Source organism: Sorex araneus, chromosome X, assembly GCF_027595985.1.
Source record: "Sorex araneus isolate mSorAra2 chromosome X, mSorAra2.pri, whole genome shotgun sequence".
Classification (NCBI taxonomy): Eukaryota; Metazoa; Chordata; class Mammalia; order Eulipotyphla; family Soricidae; genus Sorex; species Sorex araneus.
In genome coordinates, this window is record NC_073313.1 from 22,073,253 (window position 1) to 22,094,798 (window position 21,546).

Below are 21,546 nucleotides of genomic sequence, written 5' to 3' on the forward strand. Positions count from 1 at the left end.
AACTATTTCTAAAGCCCCTTGTAGACTGTTCTAAAAGGGGTTTGTCTTTTTAATTTTATCTCTCCTAACTCATTAGTTGCATATAGAAAAGCAACAGATTTATGTGGACTGATATTGTAATCCGCTAATTTGCTGTATTTGTTCATTATTTATAAGAGTCATTTTAGTAGACTTTATGACTTTCTATGTGTATTTTCATGTCCTCTGCAAATAGTGATAGTTTAACTTATTCTTTTAAAATTTAGTTTCTTTTTTGTTGCTTATTTGCTGAGGCAGGTACTTCCAATACTGTTGAATAATAGGGGAGAAACTGCACATCCTTGTTTTGTGCATGATCTCATAGGGAAGGCTTTCAGCTTTTTATTGTAAGAATGATGTTAGCTGTGGGTTTGCTATAAAAGACTGCTACTATATTGAGATGAATGTTCCTTTGATACCTGTTTTGTTGTCATGAAGGATGTTGAATTTTGTCAAAGTTTTCTCTGCATCAGTAGATATGATAGTATTACTTTTAAAATCTATTTGTTCATGTGTTCTTTTACATTAGTTGATTTACATATTTGAGCCATCAATACATCCCTGGAATGAAATTCCACTTGGTCATGTTGCATGATCCTTTGTGTTGCATTTGGTTTCCTAAGAGTTCATTGTGGATCTTTCAATCAATGTTTCTCAGGGATATTGGTTGTAATGTTTTTGGTAATATGCTGGTATGCTATTGGAATCCAGATAATGTTGACTTAATAGAAGCTGTAAGTAAGGATTCCTTTTTCTCATAGTTTGGAAGAACTTTGAGCAGCCTATATAGATATTAAGTTTTCCTGAAAAGTTTATTAGAACTCACTAGTGAACCAATCTTTACCTGAGCTTTTTTTTATTGAGCTTTTAATTATTTTTTTTTTTTGCTTTTTGGGTCACACCCAGCGATGCAGAGGGGTTATTCCTGACTCATGCACTCAAGAATTACTCCTGGTGGTGCTTGGGTGACCATATGGGATGCTGGAAATAAAATCCAGGTCGGCCGCTTGCAAGGCAAACGCCCTACCTGCTGTGCTATCTCTCCAGTCCCGAGATTTTAAAATTACAGTTTCAATTTTTGTATTTGTGACTGGTCTGTTCAGATTTTGTAATTTCTTATTATTCAATCTTGGAAAGCTGTATCATTCTTAGAATTAATCCTTTTTAAAAGATTCTCCAGTCTGGTATAGAATACCACCACATAAGGCTGATACCCAAGGACAGTAGATACAAGGGCCAGGAGGATTGCCCCATAGCTGGAAGCCTGCTTCATGAGCGGAGGAGAGAAGGCAAATGGAATAGAGAAGGGATCACTAAGAAAATGATGGCTGGAGGAACAATTTGGAATGGGAGATGCACGCCAATAGTAGATAATGGAACAAACACGATGACCTTCCAGTGTCTGTATTGCAATCCATAATGCCCAAAAGTAGAGAGAGAGAGTATGAGGAACATTGTATGCCATGGAGGCAGGGGGAGGGTTGGAAAGGGGGGGGTATACCCGGGATATTCGTGGTGGGGAATGTGCACTGGTGGAGGGGTGGGTGTTTGATCATTGTGAGATTGTAACCCAAACATGAAAGCTTGTAACTATCTCACGGTGATTCAATAAAATAAAATAAAAAAATTAGAAAAAAAAGATTCTCCAGTCTGAGCATATGGTTGTTCGCTGTGACCTCTTACAATGTTTTCTATATCTGAGGTGTTGTAATCTTTCCCCTTTCATTCTCTTGAATGAAAAACATGAGCTTTGGGGCTGGAGTGATAGCACAGCGGGTAGAGTGTTTGCCTTGCACGCGGCTGACCCGGGTTCAAATCCCAGCATCCCATATGGTCCCCTGAGCACCGCCAGGAGTAATTCCTGAGTGCAGAGCCAGGAGTAACCCCTGTGCATCGCCGGGTATGACCCAAAAAGCAAAAAAAAAAAAAAAAACACCAAAAAACATGAGCTTTTTCTTCTTTCTTGATGTAGACCTGTATTTCTCTGAAGTTCCCTCTTAGAGCTACTGTTGTTGCATCTCATAGGTTCTGATTAGTTGTATCTTCATTTACTTTGAAGTATCTTTTTAATTTTTCCTTTGATACAATGGTTAACAGTCTATTATTCAATTTCAAATTGTTGTAATTGTTCCCCCCCATCTTTTTATGGTTGATTTCTACCTTCAGGGGATTGTAACTTCAGGGGAATGTAGAAAATACTTTGTATAATTTCTACTTTTGTAACTTTGATACTCGAATTATGCCCCCAAATGTGATCTATCCTGGGAAATGTTCATGTTCACAGTAGAAGAATGTACATTTGGCTTTTGGGGTATGTATAGGGTCCTGTATATATTTATTAGTCCAAGTTCTTCCAATTTCCAACTTAGGGCTCGTTTCCTTACTGGTGTTCTGTCTGGTTATCTGTCCAATGACAAAAGTGGGGTGTTAAATCTCCTACTATCAAGTCACCATTGATATTCAGGTCTGTTAGCATATATAAACTTTGCTGCACCTTAATTTGGTGCATATATATTGATCAGTCCTCTTGATAAATTTATCCCTTAACTAGTACATAATATCCAACCATATCTCTTATTACTTTCTTTAGCTTGAATGTTGTTTGGTAAGATACAAGTATAACAGCGTCTGCCTATGTTTATAATTCAAAGTCAAGTGTGTTTCCTGAAAGCAGCAGAAGGTTGGATTTTGTTCCCTGATCCATCCAGTCATTCTGTGCCTTTTTGATAGAGTTCAGTACATTGACATTTACGAAGATTATCGATGTGAAGGAATTTATTGCTGTTTTTCTCTGGGGATTTAGGTCATACTTTCTGTTCAACATTTGTGCTTTATGGGAGGCCATTCACTATTCCTTGCAGAGCTAGTTTGGATGCAACAATTTTCTTCAGCTGTTATTTTTTTGTCTGAAAATATTTTTATTCCTCCCTTAAATATGAATGACAGCCTTGCAGGGTAAAGGATTTATTTCATTCATTACCTTAAATATATCACTTCATTCTCTTCATTCTTGAAGTATTTCATTAGAGATTAGATTAGAGAAATCTAATGGGATTTTTATGTTATTTCCCTTGTACTTTTTATTGTTTGCTTTTTTTGGGCCACACACTGTGATGCTCAGGGATTACTCTTGACCCTGTACTCAGGAATTATTTCTTTTGGTGCTTGGGGGACCATATGGGATTACGGGAATCAAATCCTGGTCTGTGACATGCAAGGCAAGCATTCTACCTACTGTACAATAATGACTCCAGCCCCACTTGTACTTGAAGCCTTGCATCTCTCTTGTCTCTTTAAGTAATCTTCTAGTTCTCTCTCTTTGCTTCTTGCCATTTTGATTACAATGTGTCTTGAGATTGTTTAGTTTGTTTGGCACTCTTTAGGTCTCCTGGGATAGCACACAATTCTCCCTCCTCAGGCGGAGGAAGTTCTAAGTTATTATCTTTCACCAGTCATTCTTCAATGGAATGATAAAACGCTTTCCATTCCTGGGATTCCTACAATTCTGTGGGTGTTCTTCTTGCTGTTGTCCATTAAATATATTAAATTTTCTTTATTTAAAATCTCTTTCCATAACCCCTTTACTGATGTTGTTGTGTGATTTGATTTTAACGTGACTGACTGGATTTTCATCTTTTTCTTTTCTGATACTAAGACTTGCTACAGTGCCCTTTGGTTCCTTCATTTCTATTTGATTGAATTCTTTAACTTTCTCATCATTCTTCTTCAAGTTTATTGGTGGTCTCTTCCAATAATTTCCCTAGTTCAGAAAGAAAATACTCAAGAGTATTGTGCTCTGAAGTTCTCTTTAGGCAGCATCAAAAGCTCTGGTGTACTTGAGGACTTACCTGGACTTCTGTTGCTATCAGTTGTGATAGCTGAATTACTTAATTTTTCATTATTCCTGGATGTTGATGATTGTAAGTTTCCAGTGGTCTGAGCAGTGATCTAGTGCTCCTGTTTGCTATAAAAGGCTTATGACTCTACTAATTTCTGGCAGCCTCTTTTTTTGCTTTGTGTGGATTTCTCACCAGGATTGGTAGAGGTGGAGCTTGGTCCCAAGCTCTAACTCTGTGGAGTCAGCATCAGAGGGGGTTACAGCAAGATGCCCCAGTCTAGGTGAAGGGAGGAAGTGTGTCAGAAGCATGGTGTTGAGCTGATGCAGGGAAGGGGAAAAGTGGATTGATAGGTTCAAGGCATGGGCTGATAGTACCCACGAGGACCACAGCACACTCGAAGTGGGGCACATGAGCAGTCAAGAGGGCACCCATCTTCTGGGAGGGGCTAGGGGGAGTCTGGGAGTGGCCACAGTTGTTGGAGCAAAGACTTTTGGTGGGCAGATGAGTGGTCAGGAGGAAGCTTGTGGGGCTGGAAGGTGGGAGAGAAAATTTAAAGTCACATTTTTATAGCTTCTTGGCCAAACAGAGCATGAAGTTGCCAGAAATTAATAGCTTTATAATGAGTGCCACTGTCTGTTAGGGAAAAGATAAATGTGATACAGACTTTGGCTAACAAATAGGTGAATGGTAAAATGGTCAAGCTTTCATATAGATACTGTAATACTATGGCTTTCATATCTTTTCATATTTGCCATACTTTAGAATTTGCTTTTAAGGACTATTATCTCTGATCTAGGTTTGGAGAAATATGAACAGCTAATAAGAATTTGGTTATTCTTCATTATCTGCTTATGTAAATGTGTATTTTTCTCATTTTTTTCTGGGGTTTGTGTGTGTGTGGGGGGTGTTGTACCAGGGAATGAACTTAGGGCCTCATACATGTGAGGTACACCACTGCCATGAAGCTATATTCCTTGATTCTTATGGTAACATATTTTAACACTGAAGCATTGTAGCACATTGTCTTACTGCACAGATTTTCAGGATATTACTAAGTTCTGTCAGAGATATAATGGTAGGGTCCTGTTCAATTTCTGACATTACATACAGTCCCTTAAGCTGCCAGAAGTGATCCCTGAGCATATATCCAGGAGTAATACTTGAGCACAGCCAGGTGTGGTTCAAAAAAAAAAGTAACAATATTTAGATTCATTGCTGCTAATTTTTTAGTGTGCCTGTACAATGGAAACTATTAGCCATTCTCATTCAGAAAGAGGAAAGGAACTCAGTAATCAATTTGATTCAATTCCCCATTTTAATTGAATATATTGACAATCATTAACTTCCTGTTTTTTTCATGCAAGCTGTAATCATGATTTGCCTTTCTAATTTAGTTTTTGGTGACCAGGGCATTATTGACTATTAATAGATAAATTCCATTAATAATTAAGTTACTCTAGTGACTCCATTGTGTTTAGGGTAAAAAATAAGTCTCTTAATCACTTTTATTTTTCTCCTTCTCATGAACAAATGCTGATTACAGCAAATTGGATTTTAACATTTGACTAAATTATCATCTATAAGCTAAATGAGGTTTCATCTGACTAAACTCAATGTCATTATAAGAAATTGTGTGACAAATAATGTACACAGTTTAGAAAAGTTCAAGGACTCAAGTAGGCCAGAAAGTTTCAACTCTAAGAGAATATGTTGTGTGTGAAGGTTAAAGTAGATTTTTCAATTACAAAGCAAATGAAACGCATTGTAAATGACTGCAGCTTCTCTTGTTTTTCACTATGATCCAGAAATGACCATATTGATTTTTGAGTTTTTGATTTTAAAAGAAAATTGCTGAAATGAAATTTCATGTCTCTGTGAAACTGGGTGAACCCAGATGGTTGTGATGTGCTGTGAGGGGTACAGCTTCCCTGAGATCACTCATTTAGGTGCCAAAGTCTTTTTAAAGTCATTTCCTATTTGTGCTTATAACTATGATGTTGTGCTTTGTGTTATTCAGGTCAAGTTTTCAGAATCTGACTATTTTGGCAACGTCCTGCAAACCCGCAAGTATTTAGCACAGTCTGATTTCTTCTGGCTCAGAAAAGCTGTTCCTAAAACAGAGTGAGTAAACAAAAATAGAAATACATAAATATACTGGTGGAGAGGGAAGTTTCCTTAGACCAAACTTAGCAATTTACTTCAAGTAGAGTGATTGGTTTGCCACTTCTGGTTTTGCAGGATCTCTGTTATGCTCTGACAACATTTTTTTTTGGGGTTTCTGGGGACCACACTTGGCAGTACTCAGTATTTCTGACTCTCTACTCAGGAATTTCTCCTGGCAGTGCTTGGTGGACCATATGGGATGCCGGGGATTGAACCGGGGTCGACTGCATATAAGACACCTTACCCATCATACTATCACTCTGACCCCTGTTCTGACAACATGATGACACATAACTCTGTACTTCAATCTATGACTACCCCACTATAAACAAAAAATATACCAAAACAAGATTTATTAAGATGCAATGGTTCAAATAATTTCTAGATCTAGTTGTTAATATGTTCACATATTATGTGTATGTACATACAAATATATATCTGGAATTTCATACTAAGTAGAAATTTTTGAACATCTTAAAAGAGAATAAATATTAGAATCTGCAGAAAAACCCAGGTATGTGGGACTTGTGACTGAAAACTCCACACTCAACGGAGTTGGGAGTGAGTGACCTCCCCCCATGTCATCCTGGCAGTCACATCCACAAACTGCCTCCAGTGCTATATATCCTCATTAATGGCCATGATCCAGAGACTCAACAATAAATCTCCCAGAATAGAGCACAGCACAGAACGATATGCCATAGTGATATCTCCAGATCCCGCACTAGGCTGTTTTATTCTGTGCAACCTGGAAGGGGGTGGGTGAGTTCCCCTCCTCGCCCCAAGAGAGCCAGCTCTGGCAGCCAAAAAACTAAACTATTGCCACTCTCATGGCCCCTCTCCACATGCTTGTATGGGCCTCACCCATGAGTGCATCTATCTGTGGATCACTCCATCTCATACTTTTACACCACTGATAGAGTAGCACACCACATTTGATGGGATTTGAAGTAGAATGCAACCAAACTTAGGGGCAAATATATGTAAAGATATATATGTATATATACACATGTATATATATATATGTTTATATCTATGTCTGTATATACATAAATATATGTATATATCCATATCTATATGAGCACACAAGGCTCAACCTTTAAACAACAGGTTACTAATCTCTTATAGAAGGATTTAATAGCTCCTAGGTGAAATACAACAATCTTCACACACTTTCCTCTAAGAAAACTTTTTTTGGATTATTTTTAGCATATTATTAAAACAAGCAGTACAAAATAAATTACTTCAGGTCTGCTTCTAGGGCAAGGTATGGGGTTTGGGATAGAAACATTCGAAATATTGTGGTGTTAAACTGGACCGAAATCTCCCCAGAGGAATCACGTGAAGACAAGTTGCAATGCAACAAGCCAAGGGTCTTTATTAGCTAACTCCAGCTAGGGCCCTTTTCTGGCTCACCTACACAGTGCAGGTTTCTTGGAGCAAGCAGCCCCTTGCCACGGGTTTGCAGGGTTTTTAATTTTCCAGCATTACATAACAGGGATTTGTCTTTAGCAACAGTTTAGGGGGGGCTTTTAAGCTATGTGGTAACTTCTGATTGGCTGGAGGCAGGCTGAGGTGGTTGCCGGGGACTTTCCCAGTCATTTCTGTTTGGTTGTCCTGGCTGGCCACATTACTTTGGGGAAACTGTAACTCGGGAAAACCGTAACTTAAGCCTAGGAAACCAAAACTTAGGCCTGCCTCCTTATTGAGCCTGTCACAGAACTGCCTTAGCCCCTTAGTGGTGGGAAGTTGTAATGGTGGTGGGATTGGTGTTCGAATAGTAAATGTAATCAATTATTCTGAACAACTTTATAAAGAGAAAATAAAGTTAAAAAGAGAGAATAAATAAAAATAATGTATGATCACAAAGGTAAAACTAATTATGAAGTAACTAAAAAGTATTTGCTATGGCAATTAATGAGTGTCAAAAACCTACAATTCTATTCTTTTCTTTTAGTAGCAGTTGTGGTTTATTCATTTTTCTTCCTAGGTGCTGGTAGCAACTTCCTTTGCAGACTGGACAGTATTTTTAGGAACTTTTGTGGCTGAACCAGCCCTCATTTCTTTTCTTAGCAAAATGTATATGATGATGATGATTAGCAGGTAGCAATTACCTATGTTTACAGTATGCAAGGAAGTGCTTTATATGGTGTCACCATTTTATCGTTTTGCCTTTTTCTGTGAAGTATGTGTACTCAAATCCATTTTACACATAAATAGGCATATAGATGAGAATTTTTTGCTTTGTTTTTGGGCCACACCTGGCTGTGCTCAGGGCTTACTCCTGGATCTGTGTTAAAGGATCAAATAGCTCCGTCCTGGTGGGCTCTGGGGACCATATGAGGTACTGGGGATAGAATCTGGGTTGACTGCACCCAAGGCAAGCACGTACCTGCTGTACTATCTCTATGGCCCCATTCATTTACAATCTTAACCTTGTTAATGATCCAGATATATTTTTTCCATTTTGGTGATTGTACCTTCCAACTCCAGAATTTCCACTTTTTCATTTTTTACTTGTCTGGGACACATCTGGTAGTTCTGAAGGGTTTCTTCTGACTCTATGCTCAGGGATCTCTTCTGGTAGTGCTAAGGGGACCATATGTGGTGTCAAGGGTAGAGCCAGGGTTAGCTGACTGCAAGGTAAATACGTAAATCCTTGTAATTTCTCTTTAACCCTTTGCTGTCTTATTAAAGTTTCTATTTCATCATTGGTATTTTTTTTGTTGAGTTATTGCTATGCTATTTAAAATTAAATTTTAACTATAATTTATTTTAATCTTAGGATATTTAAAATGTCCATTTTCAAGTCTTTGCTAAAGCCAACATGTGAGATAATTCACAGCCAGTTTCCATTGATTGCTTGCATGTGCAAATGTTATTGAAATGACATTTTAGATGATGCAACTGCAGATTTCGTCCATCTTCCTGATATTTTTAAAGTATTGTTCACATTGAGTTAAGGACGTATAGAGATCTTGTCTTGTTCTTTATGATTGGTTCAGTTCTAATTTCTCCTTTTCAAATTTCTGGTTGCTCCAGTACTCTCCCCAGTAACACTAACTTCTCTCTAGCAAGCACTTCCTGATTTGTTCCAACAAAGTTTGCCACTTTTAGCCGACAGAGCCACAGGCTTTCACCCCTTTTTCTGGTTGAATCCACCCTTCTGTGGTAGCAAAGTTGCTAATCTTTCTAACCAATCCTCCTACTCAAACCTAAGTTCTCACTGATAACCCCGGGAAGGATGGGAGCAGACCCAGGCAAGAAGGCCATACTCCTGCGTTAGTCTGTCTCCTGCTCCAGTTTTTTGGTTAGAGTTTAGTAACATGGTTATGATAGTGTTGATGCTTGTAGTTCTCATGTACAGGTTTTGCACTTTACCACCCACCAAAGTGCCCAAGACCCTCCATGAATGTTCTTACATATAGTCCACCTCTTCCCACAGTCCAGTGCTTGGTAATCTCAGTTTTGTAATCCAAGGCCAACGGTTTGTCATTGTTTGATGCTGTCATTTCTCTGTAGACCACAGATGAGTGATATCGTCTGGTATTTGACTTTCTCCCTCTGGCTTGTTTCAGTTAACAGAATACCCTTCAGTTGCATCCATTTCTGGTATAGTTAACTGTGAGATTTCATCTTTTCTTATAGCTGAGTGGTATTGCATTGTGAGTATATACCACAGCTTCTTCATGCACTCACCTATCATTGGACATTTTTTTCCCTACATACTGGCTATTGTACTTACTGCTGCCATGTAATATACCTTTCTGAGTTGACGTTTTTGTATTTTGGGAGTAGGTGCTGAGAATTGGAATCATTGGGTCATATGGAAGCTCTATTATTTCAATAAAAATGTTTTTAAAAATTTATTGTTTACCTTAATTCCTAAAGCCCCCAAATGACATTTGTTTGTTGACAATCTTGTCTGGTTTTTTAAGTAAGAAAGGCTTTATTGATTTTTTTTTTTTGCTTTTTGGGTCACAGCCAGCAATGCACAGGGGTCACTCCTGGCTCATGCACTCAGGAATCACCCCTGGCAGTGCTCAGGGGACCATATTGGATGCTGGGATTTGAACCCGGGTCAGCTGCGTGCAAGGCAAATGCACTACCCGCTGTGCTATCACTCCAGCCTCTATTGATCTTTTTTATGTTGTTATAGCTGAAAGCTTTGCTTCCGTGGTCCACTTTTAAACCTTGTATTACTTATATCACTTGTCTTCCCGTTGATCTTTGATTTGCTTGAGCAGGCACCAGTAACATCTCCATTTGTCCCTGTTGTGTGCTAGTGTAGCCCAATCATATCTGCTTGCTCCAGGAACAGGAAGAGCCTCAAACCATTCATTCAGGGCTTTGATGAAGAAGTCTGACCATCTTGTTGGAGTCTTTTGGCGTCCCGTGGAATCCAGTCAGTAACAGCTCTAGTCCAGTGGTCGTCTCTGAACATATTACATGTCCGGCCCATCTGATTTTTGATGTCTTGGCAAACTAGACAAGATCGTTTCTAGATCCTGTTTTCCAATTGTTTTTGGTAGTTCTCTGGTTCAGACCTAGGTCTTCATGCATTTGAGGCATGTACTCTACCACTGAGCCACATCCCTGTACCTTTGACTGGTTCTGTTTTTGGATGCTTTTTGGATCTCTTGATAGTCTTCCTTTCAAATCCCTGCTATATTGTGGCCACTAGGAATTCCAGACCCCCAAATACTACCTTGGGTTAACCTATAATTACCACCTCTCCCTCTTATCCTTGGATCAGATCTGACCATCTCTGTCTTCTGTTCTTGAAACATTCCTACAGCATCTACCCAGAGTCAGTTAATAGTGTTTGCTTTAGTTATTAGGCCTAAAGCTGAACTCCTTTCCTATTAATTAAAAAGCACAATGATATCAGGCATTTGAACTTTTCTGGAAATGACAGATTTAAAGGATTCAAAGACTTTGGTTCTTTCCTCTCATCACAAAGTCTTTGCGTATCCTGCTTCATTGTCAGTCTAAATTCTTCAATAGAAAATTGAGATGCATGATGCTAAAGTGACCTTCTCAAATCCAACAATGTAAACAGACTGTATCCAGTACACCCATGAACAACTATATGTATAAAACATTCCAGGATTTTCTCCTTATTATTATGGATTTTCAGGATCTTCTCATGGGCTCTCCATATTGGAAATGCTGCCAGGTTAATTCTTAAGCTTTCATCATCATCATCATCATCATCATCATCATCATCATCATCATCATCATCATCATCATCATCATCATCATCCCATTGATTGTCGAATTTCTTGAGTGGTCTCAGTAATGTCTCCATTTGTCCTAGCCCTGAGATTTTAGAAGTCTCTCTTGTCCTTTCTAATGGCACTGCATTGGAGGCTCTTTCAGGGTCAGGGGAATGAGACCCATCATTGTTACTGGTTTTGGCATATGAAGACACCATGGGGAGTTTGCGAGGCACTCCCATGTGGGCAGGAAACTCTCGGTAGCTTGCCAGGTTCTTCCAGAGGGAGAACTAGGTTATAAAATGTCGTGCTTTCGGAAGCTTGGTTTTATAGTCTCTGGATGTTGGCTATTGGTGAGATTACACTGGGGGCACTGGGGGCAGTCCCTGGGTGTGACCGCCTAGCTACTGGGAAATGAGGAATCTGGGAGGAAGAAGCCCATTCCTGATCCGAGCAGGCTTGGAGGTCTCAGCCCTGGGTCCCACACACCTGGGTTCCTCTGCCGGTTCCTTCATGTGTGAGGCTTGTCCGAATGTGTGGAGAGGGGCCTTGAGCATGGCTGTGGCTAGGCTCTGGAGGTCTTCAGCTGTGGGAGCTCTGCTTGAGGAGGGGAAGGAAACTGAAGCCCACCCCCTCTGAGGGGCGCTGGGGAAGACAGCCAGGTGCAGGGGCAAGAGACTCTCAAGCTTTAATATGTCATTATTCATTTGGGTATAGAAAGACTTGAGTTGCTAACTGGATAATTCCTAAATGTGTCATCTTTAAAATCATCCTAAAATGTTGATGGACTGTCAGATTCTAATAGTTTTGACTCTTTCTAATATTTTATTCATACCCTTGCACATGCTAACTGACATTCTGTGCTTAGGCAAACTGTGATTTCTATAGTTTCCTTTTCTGTAAATGAAAACAAATACCTCTTTCATAAGGACATTAAATTGGTTCATGTGTCTGGAAAAGTTCTCCAGGAATAAAAATCAGTGCAATTCTGGTCTTTCCTATTTCATCAGAATTTATATTTCTTTCAGGGAAATTAACATGAAAAAATTTAAGGTACTCTATGAAGAGTGAAGTGATATGATAGTCATCTTTTAAAAAGATGTTCTGGCTCTCCCTTTTCTGGAATTGTAGAGAGTTTTGACTTCTGATACTCATTGGATCTAAATGATATCTTTTAAGTCTGAAAATTCATGAGTTAATCGAGTGGCAATGATTCTGAGTAGCTCCATGACAGCAGTTTACTTTGAGCAGCACATCATGATTATATTTCCACAAAAACTAGAAATAACATTTTGCTTCTTTGTGGGTATAGGAGATAAATACCCTTTATCGTTCATTCTCATGGAATCCATTTTAGCTCCACTAATGTGCGTTAAGAAGTTTCTAACGTGATGGGAAATGTCAGCAAGAATGAAATTAATTGGGTGGTCATCCCTGAAGGTACATATTTAGGGTTGGTTCTCAGAATTGTCACTTCATCAGCTTGCTTAAAAATAGAGGATTTACTTCACTGCTCAGCTTGAGTCAAAAGTAATTTCTTTCCCTCAGGATCCCTTCTTTGACAGAAATGATTTTAAGCCAGTTTCCCTATTAACTCATTTTCATTCTACTGTGACCAAACATGCCTGGATTTTCTTTCTCTAACTCTTGAAAACTATGTAAAAATACATCAAATGCCTATACAAATTATGGTCCTACCTAGAATTTTGTTTGCAAAACCATTATCTATAGCATAGCATGCAATGGGATTGATATAATCTACAGGATATTAGAAATAATGTAATAATTTTATGTTCTTTCCATTCCACCTTTCCTAAACTACATTTTAGCCCGAGATAAATCTATTTTCTTATGGTTCAAGAACATCAGAGTGCTAATTTTCTTTTTCTTTAGGTTATTGTATTTTAGTATTAGCAGTTCTTTTATGTATCCCATTGTCCATTATAATTTCATCCCCTGGTATTTTTATATCCTAAATGTATATACTTCTTACCACATTCACTAAATTCTTTGCTAAATACAGACTGTCATAACACCCAATATGAAGAGTGGGGAACAATTTTTTTCTCTGCCAAGGACCATTTAGATATTATATCATTATTCATGGGCCATACAATACAGGCAGATGGGCTGTGTGCAGCTGACCAGAAGCAAATGAGTCTGTCCTGTCATGCACCAGGACAAGAAAACATGATTTTTCAGGTCATATATGGCCACTGGCCAGATGCTCTTCACCCCTGTCCTATAAGACATAGAGGAAAACAATCAAAGCACTTGAATGACTCTCTTTCTTTATTCTAGTAGATGTATACATAAGACAATAATTTTTACTTGTAACTTACAATTTTGTGGTAATGTTGCACCCCAAAACATATAAAACATGACAATATTATAAACCAATGTAATCTCAATACATTAAAATACTCAATTTTACATTTATTAAAATGTTGCTATATTATAGCACATGATAGATATTTAATATATCACATACATAAGAACTTAAATATTTGTTGAGATAAAAGTCATACAACATAATACAACTTCAGCACACTGTCAGATAACAAATGTGAGACTCAGAGAAGTATAAATGAGAGGAATAATTGGGAGCTGTGATTGCATACTTCATTAAAGGCATTCCGATTCAGCACTTTTTTATACCTTGGTGGTGTCAGGCAGGTGAAACATTTTTCTGGGAAAATTCAGCCTGTTGGTTAGGGCTAAGCCTGTGGTCAGCCAAATTTTCAGTGTTTGGGTTACCCATCACTATTATAAAGCACCCTGATGTTTAGAGGCTAAACCAACAATAATTATTTCATTTTTGTCTCTGTGATTCTGGGGGTCATTAGACTCAGCTGGGAGTTTCTTGGTCGTGATCTCCCGTGTAGCTGTAATCAGAGTGGTAGCAGCTAAAGTCATGTGGGAGGGAGGTTTCCTGTCCCTGTTTGATGGTTGATGCTGGCTGTTGGTTGGAGTGCCAGCTGTGGCCTCTCCATGTACTGAGTTCCTCTCTCTATAGCAAGCTGATTGAGAAAGGAACTTGAGGGGGTGGGTAGAGAGATGAGGCAGAGAGAGAATGGAGGGGTAGAGAAAATAGAAAGGAGGAAATAGACATTGACCTTTACTACAATGATGTTGGATACCATGGTGTCATTTCCACTATATTTTACGCTACAGAAGCAAGTCTCTAAGGCTAGCTAATGATGAAGAGGAGAGGAGCTTGGCCTCCACCATCGGGGGGGGGGCAGTATAAAAAATTGCAAATAGGTATTAAAGCTAACCCAGGAAGCATGATATGAAAGAATAATAAGACTATATACACAATAAACTTGTATTTCGTGTGAGAGATGTGAAAAATATTGAACTGCAGGCTTGTCAAAAGTACTTACCAATAAGAAATATTAGCATCCAGAATGGCTCAGGTAGGGTTTACTGCCAGTTAGTATCAGCTCTGAGTATAATTAACCCTCCATATGTACCTTAGAGTTAGCAAGAGATCTTGGGGTTCAGGAAAGGTAAGATCATGTGCTTGAAATGGGATGTTTTCTATTTTTACTTAAAGCTTCAGAGGCCCTACCTGACAATATTATTCGCTATGTGAATTTTGTCCATCAATAGTTGGAAATATTTTACCTTCATTAATATAATTGTAATGATTTAAAAGTATATTATTTGCTAAAAGGAGGGAATGTTTTAGATGGGATGGGAAGAGACTAGATGATGGTCCAGTCCACTGTCATTTTGAAGCAAATTGAGAGTCACCTAGATGCTCCCCTCTTGACCCAAATATCAAATAACAAATTACTAGTTTTTTTAGGTAGTGTATTAGTTTTTTATTGCTGCTGTAATAAAATTGTCTCAACTGTAGCAACTTCAAAAAAGCATATATTATTTTAAAGTTCTGTATGTCAAGAAAGGGAGTTAAAGTGGGTTGGATAGACTGAATTCTTTTCTCCTGGTTTCATCAGGCCCAAATAAATATACTGGCTGGGATCCAAAGCAGGAGCTTTATGGAAGAAATCTCATGCAATCTCGTTCAGATATTGGAAGAATCCTCTTACTTGCATTTGCAGAACTGAGTCCCTCTTCCTCTGCTGGGAGTTATTCATTGCCAGAGATTTCTCTGAAACACGTGGCTACTGCATCTTTGAGCCAGAAGCATTGTGCCAAATCCTCCTCACCCTTGGAATATCTATGACTCTCAGTTCACTAACAACTCCTCTGATGCCTCTGATCCATCTCCTTTTTTGTATCTTTCATTTTATTTTTCAGTCTAATTTTTACACAAATTGCCATACTAACTATGGATGTGGAATCATTAGAGATATTAGAATATTAGTAGCCATGTAGTGTGAAGTGTTGTACCAATACGCTCAGATGACACTAAGAAATAAATAATACAAACCCTGAAAAATGTTTTTCTTCATTAGTTTTTCTTACTTTTAAAATTATTTATGCTATTTGGGCACAATTATTTACAAAGATTTTCATAATAGAGTTTTGGGCATTCAGTGATTCAGTCATTTTTTACTATGTATAGTCTAGGCATCATGTTTACAAAGAGTTGACTGATCCATCTCTTTACCATTGATCATTACTTCTAAAGGCCTCAGGTAATTGGATGTTATCTACCTGTACAATCCAGACAAATAATCTCTCCTTATTTTAAGATTTTTAATTTTAATCTTAATAACATCTTCAAAGTTCTTTCTGTCATATAATATAACATATTCTGGAGTTAGGGGTTAGGACATGGCCACCTTTTAGGACCCATAATTCTACCCACCATAGGTAGTAACCAGAGTCAATAAAGGTGCCATCTTTTCCCATTTCCTTATGAAAGTAGCCAACCTGTAAATGTTAAATGCTAGGGCTTATTGAAATACTAATCCTGATTAAAAAATTATTGACTCACTATGAGATAGTTACAAGCTTTTATGTTTGGGTTACAATCTCACAATGATCAAACACCCATCCCTCCACCAATGCTTCAAAAATCAGGATATTGGGGAATGTGCAATAATCCTGATTTTTGAAGGAAAATAATATACATTTTAGTTTGACTTTTTTGGTTACACCTGGAGTTCAGGGCTTACTCTAGGCTCTACACTCAGGCATCACTCCTGGCAGTGCTTAGGAGACCACATAGCATGCTGAACCTGGGTCAGCCACCTGCAAGGCAAGCACCGTACCTGCTAGACTATTGCTCCAGCTCAAAAGAATAGACATTTTAAGGAAGTGAATGTAATTTTCAATTTTTATTTTTGTTTTTGGACCACACCTGTGTGCTCAGGGCTTGCTTATGGCCCTGCACTCAGAGATCGCTCTTGGTGGGGCTCAGGGGACTATTTTTGGTATTGATGATAGAACTAGCATTGACTGCATGTAAGGCAAATGCCCTACCATATAAGGCAAGTACTATTGCTCCAGCCCTAGGCTTCAGTGTTTGGAATAACTCTTTTTATTAACAATAACTTCTCTGCTACATTACATTGAACTGATTTTAAGTCAGAGAGACTAGATGGCATGCAAGTATGTAATGCTTTTAAGTCTGTTGTCTTTTTCTGTGAAAAGGGCCAATAATTCATATAATTATTATCACTGTGTTCTTGTTATTTTCAAATAGATTCTACCATGTTCTGTTGTTGCCCTCCTGCTTGGATGATTATGACCTCTCAGTGGTATTTGTTTTTGGTTCTACAGGTGGTTTACAAATCCAACGACTGTCAATGCCTTCTACAGTGCCTCCACCAACCAGATCCGTGAGTATCTGGGTTCTGTCTCGCAGTTAATGTGCTACAAAATAGAAGGATCTTCCCATGACTATGATTAACAGTATGACATTCTTTACATCCCCCAAAGTAACCAGAAATGATAGTGAAGGAAGTTTAGGTCTCCCACATGCCCAATTTTCCTTATTCCCTTCCCTTTTGTCTTTTAAGAAAAGTCTTATATCAACATATAGCTAAAAGAAATCAACTGTGATACATAAACCTACAATAACATTGGAATGAAAATGAGCAGGTTTCCATTAAGGCTATATTTAAGAAAAACTTGGAAGTGTTCTGATTAACCCAAAGACATAAATATTGCCTTTTTTATTTGCATGCATTGGATCCATCGCATTATAACTGCCTTACTAAGTCACAGAGGTGGGGTGGGGTGGGGTGGAAGGGGTGAGGGTAGTGGGAAGGATACTGGGGTCATTGGTGGTGGAGAATGGGCACTGGTGGAAGGATGGGAACTCGATCAGTGTATGACTGAAACATAAAGCACAAATGCTTGTAAGTCTGTAACTGTACCTCACGGTGATTCATGTAAAAATGAAATTTTTATATTAAAATTGAATTATTTAATTGAATAAAAAAAGAATTATTAAAGATATGCCCAACTAAAAAAATCTGACATTACCAAGTGTTGGCAGCAGGGATATGTCAAATGAGTGATTGTGGAAATGTAAATTTATACTTGGCAGAGCAACTTGGCAACAACTGGACAAACCAAAGTTGCTCCTGCATCCCCATGGCCATCACACACTCCCCTGGCATGTGTCCCCATACTAGAGATTTAAAAAGAAATTGTGGAAGTATAATTTATGCATCATAAAATATATCCCTTTAAAATGGGAAATTAATAATTTTAGTACATTTACCAATTTCTACAATTGCTACTGCTATTCATGTTCAATATATTTTCATCACCCCTGAAGAAATCTTGTGCCCATTTTCAGTTATTCTGTTTTAAAATTTATTTTTCTTTTTGGGTCACACCCAGCAATGCTAAGTGGTTACTCCTGGCTCTGCACTCAGGAATCACTCCTGGTAGTGCTCAAGGGACCATATGGGATTCAAGGAATCAAACCCGGGTTGGCTGCATGCAAAGGCAAACGCCTTACCCGCTGTGCTATTTCTCCAGCCCCTTGATTTTTTTAATTGAATATTCTTGAGATAGACCATTACAAAGCTGTTCATGATTGAGTTTTAGTCGTACAATGATCCAATACCCATCCCTCCACCAGTGTACATTTTTCACCACTAATGTCCATTATTTCCCTCCCATCATCTCCCAGGTACCCTCACTGCTCCCCCACCAGTATGCTTCTATGGCAGGCACTTTCCTTCTTACACACTCTCTCTCCTTTTGTGCATTACGGTTTGCAATACAGGTACTTAGAGGTCATTGTGTTTGTTCAGGGCGTTCAGTATTTTTACTGGGAACATAAGGCTGGAGATGCTTTTTTAACTGAGTCGCAGCTTTGGGGTGTGGACATGACTGCCTGTACTCCTGTACTCCTGAATTACAGGGAGGTGGCGGGGGAGGTAGCCTACCCCAACTCCGAGAAAGCCTGTAAATTTCAGTCACAAAACCCCTAAACCCAAATTTTCAGCAGGTTGTATCTCAGTGAGATCTGTCCTGGAATGGTGGAATCTGGTTGGAGGAATGGTAGGGATTTTGGATTGTGGAAGCAAGCAGCTGCTGGGGGCTCTGCTTAGATGGGCACCAGACTGACTTGTTCCCCTTAACTTACCCTGGTCTGTCAGCCTTGCACGGGTCCGAGATTAACTACAGCTTTTGGTTTATTTTGAGATTTATTTATGGGTCTCTGAAGCAAGACTGATAAATGAACTTGTGTAGTTGAGCGAGAAGTTTGTCGACATGGCTCCCAAATACCTAACTTTCGGCTGTTTCGTTTCTTAGGAAACTTGGTCTCAAATTGTTGGGGTTGAGCCAGAGGCACAGCAGCAATTTTGGGGCATCAGGAAGTCTGAAGACACTATCAGGCTGCTGATGCACTCTCCCCATGTGTACAGGTTGACATGCTAGCAGTGCTATCTATATATACCTTCAACTCTAGGCAACTTCTAATCTACTTTCTGTTTGTTTAGATACCTTTTCTGAACATTTCCTATAACAATCAATGAGACATTTTATGTTTGGCTTCTTCCACATTGCAGCATAGATCAGTACCTCTTTCTATTTGTTAATAATATTTCATTGTTTGGATATAAGACCATGAGTTATAAGATTGCTTTCAGCTGAAAATAGAAGTAAAACACATACACAAACAGAAAGTCAAATCGAACACCTGGAAATTAAACAACTCACTACTAAACAATGAGTGGCTTAGAAAGGAAATCAAAGAGAAAATCAAGAGATTCCTGGAAACAAACAAGAATGAAGGCACGTGTTACCAGGAAAGTTTATAGCCCTACAAGCATTCCTCAGGAAGGAAGAGCGACCCCACATAAGTAACCTAACATCACAGCTTAAGATATTGGAGAATGACCAACAAAAGGAGCCCAACCCAGGCAAGAGGAAGGAAAAAATAAAACTTAGAGCAGAAATTAATGAGATGGAAGCCAAAAAACAATCTGAAAGATCAATGAAACCAAGAGATGGTTCTATGAGAAAGTAAGCAAGATTGATAAACCTCTAGGAAGACTCACAAAGAAAGGTAGAGAGAAAACTCTAATAAAGAGAATCAGAAACAAAAAAGGGACATCACAACAGAAACTGCAGAAATTCAAAGGACCCTGAGAGATTACTTTGAGAAACTTCATGCCACAGAACAAGAAAACCTCAAGGAAATGGATAAATTACTGGATTCCTATAGCCTTCCAAGGCTGAACCAAGAAGACCTTGAGTACCTGAACAGACCTATCACTATAAAGAAATTGAGACAGTAATAAAAAGTCTCCCCAAAATCAAAAGTCCTGGACCAGATGGATTCACCAGTGAATTCTTCCAAATCTTTAAAGAGGTCTTACTCCCAATTCTTTATAAGCTTTTCCAGGAAATTGAAGAACCAGTAACACTTCCAAACAGTTTCTCTGAAGCAAATATTACCCTGATACCAAAAGCAGACAGAGATACTACAAAGAAAGAGAATTACAGGCCGATATCTCTGATGAACACAAATGCAAAGATCCTCAACAAAATCCTAGCAAAGAGAATTCAATGACTCATCAAAAAGATCATACACCATGACCAAGTAGAATTCATCCCGGGGATGCAAGGATGGTTTAACATTCACAAGTCAATCAACATAATACATCATATCAGTAAAAGAAAATATAAAAACCATATTATCATATGAATAGACTCAGAGAAATCACTTTATAAGATCCAGAAGCTTATATATAATGAAAACTCTCAGCAAAATGGGCATTGAAAAAACTTTCCTCAATATAGTCAAAACCGTCTACTGCAAGCCCATAGCAATCATCATTCTTAATGGGGAGAAACTAAAAGCCTTCCTTGATTGGGGAGAAAACAACGTTGCCCACTTTTGCCAATTCTATTCAATATATTACTGGAAGTTCTTGCCATCGCAGTTATGCAAGAAAAAATATATCAAAGGCATACAGATAGGAAAGGAAGAAGTCAAGCCATCGCTATTTGTGGATGGTAGGATACTATACTTAGAAAATCCTAAAGACTCTACAAAAAAGCTCCTAAAAATAGGTTTGTATAGTAAAGTGGCAGGATACAAAATCAACACCCAAAAGTACATGGCTTTCCTACATACAAATAGTAAAAGAGAAGAAAGAGATATTAAAAAACAACCTTGTTCATAATAGAGCCTCAGAAAATAAAGTACCTCGGAATCAGCTTACTAAAGAGGTGAAGGACCCATACAAAGAAAATTACAAAACAGTACTTCAAGAAATAAGAGAGGACACGAGGAAATGGAGACACATCCCCTGCTCATGGATAGGGAGAAATAACATTACCAAAATGGCAATACTCCCCAAACCACTGTACAGATTTAATGCAGTCCCTGTAAGGATACCCATAACATTCTTCAAAGAAATAGACAAAACACTCCTGAAATTCATATGGAACAATAAACCCCCACGAATAGCTAAAGTAATCCTTGGGAAAAAGAAGATGGGAGGCATCAACTTTCCCAACTTCAAACTCTACTAAAAAGCAGTAGTAATTAAAACAGCATGATATTGGGCTAGAAACAGACCTGCACACCAATGGAGCAGAGTTGAATATTCTGTCACAGACTATTAAGTATATGATCATTTAATCTTTGATAAAGGAACAAGAAATGTGAAGTGGAACAAGGAGAACCTCTTCAAAAAGTAGTGCTGGGAAAACTGGACAGCTACCTGCAAAAATATAAATTCTGACCTCTGTCTAATGCCAGGCACAAAAGTCATATCAAAGTGGATTAAAGACCTCAATGAATTCTTAAGGTATATGGAGAAAAATGTAGGCAGAACCCTCAATGACATTGAGGTTAAAAGCATATTCAAGAATGAAACACCACTGATGAAGCAACTGGAAACAAACATAAA

The 21,546-nt window shown here is 38.4% G+C and overlaps 1 protein-coding gene across 2 annotated transcripts in view; it reads left to right on the top strand.

The window, feature by feature from the left end:
- PHEX (phosphate regulating endopeptidase X-linked) overlaps positions 1–21,546 on the top strand; it is a 256,340-nt gene that overhangs the window by 179,493 nt on the left and 55,301 nt on the right. For both annotated transcript variants that reach the window (XM_004612239.3, XM_012933584.2), the window contains exons 14-15: positions 5,875–5,978; positions 16,940–16,998. In XM_004612239.3, the coding sequence (XP_004612296.1) occupies positions 5,875–5,978; positions 16,940–16,998 (163 nt within the window). The remainder of the gene's footprint in view (positions 1–5,874; positions 5,979–16,939; positions 16,999–21,546) is intronic.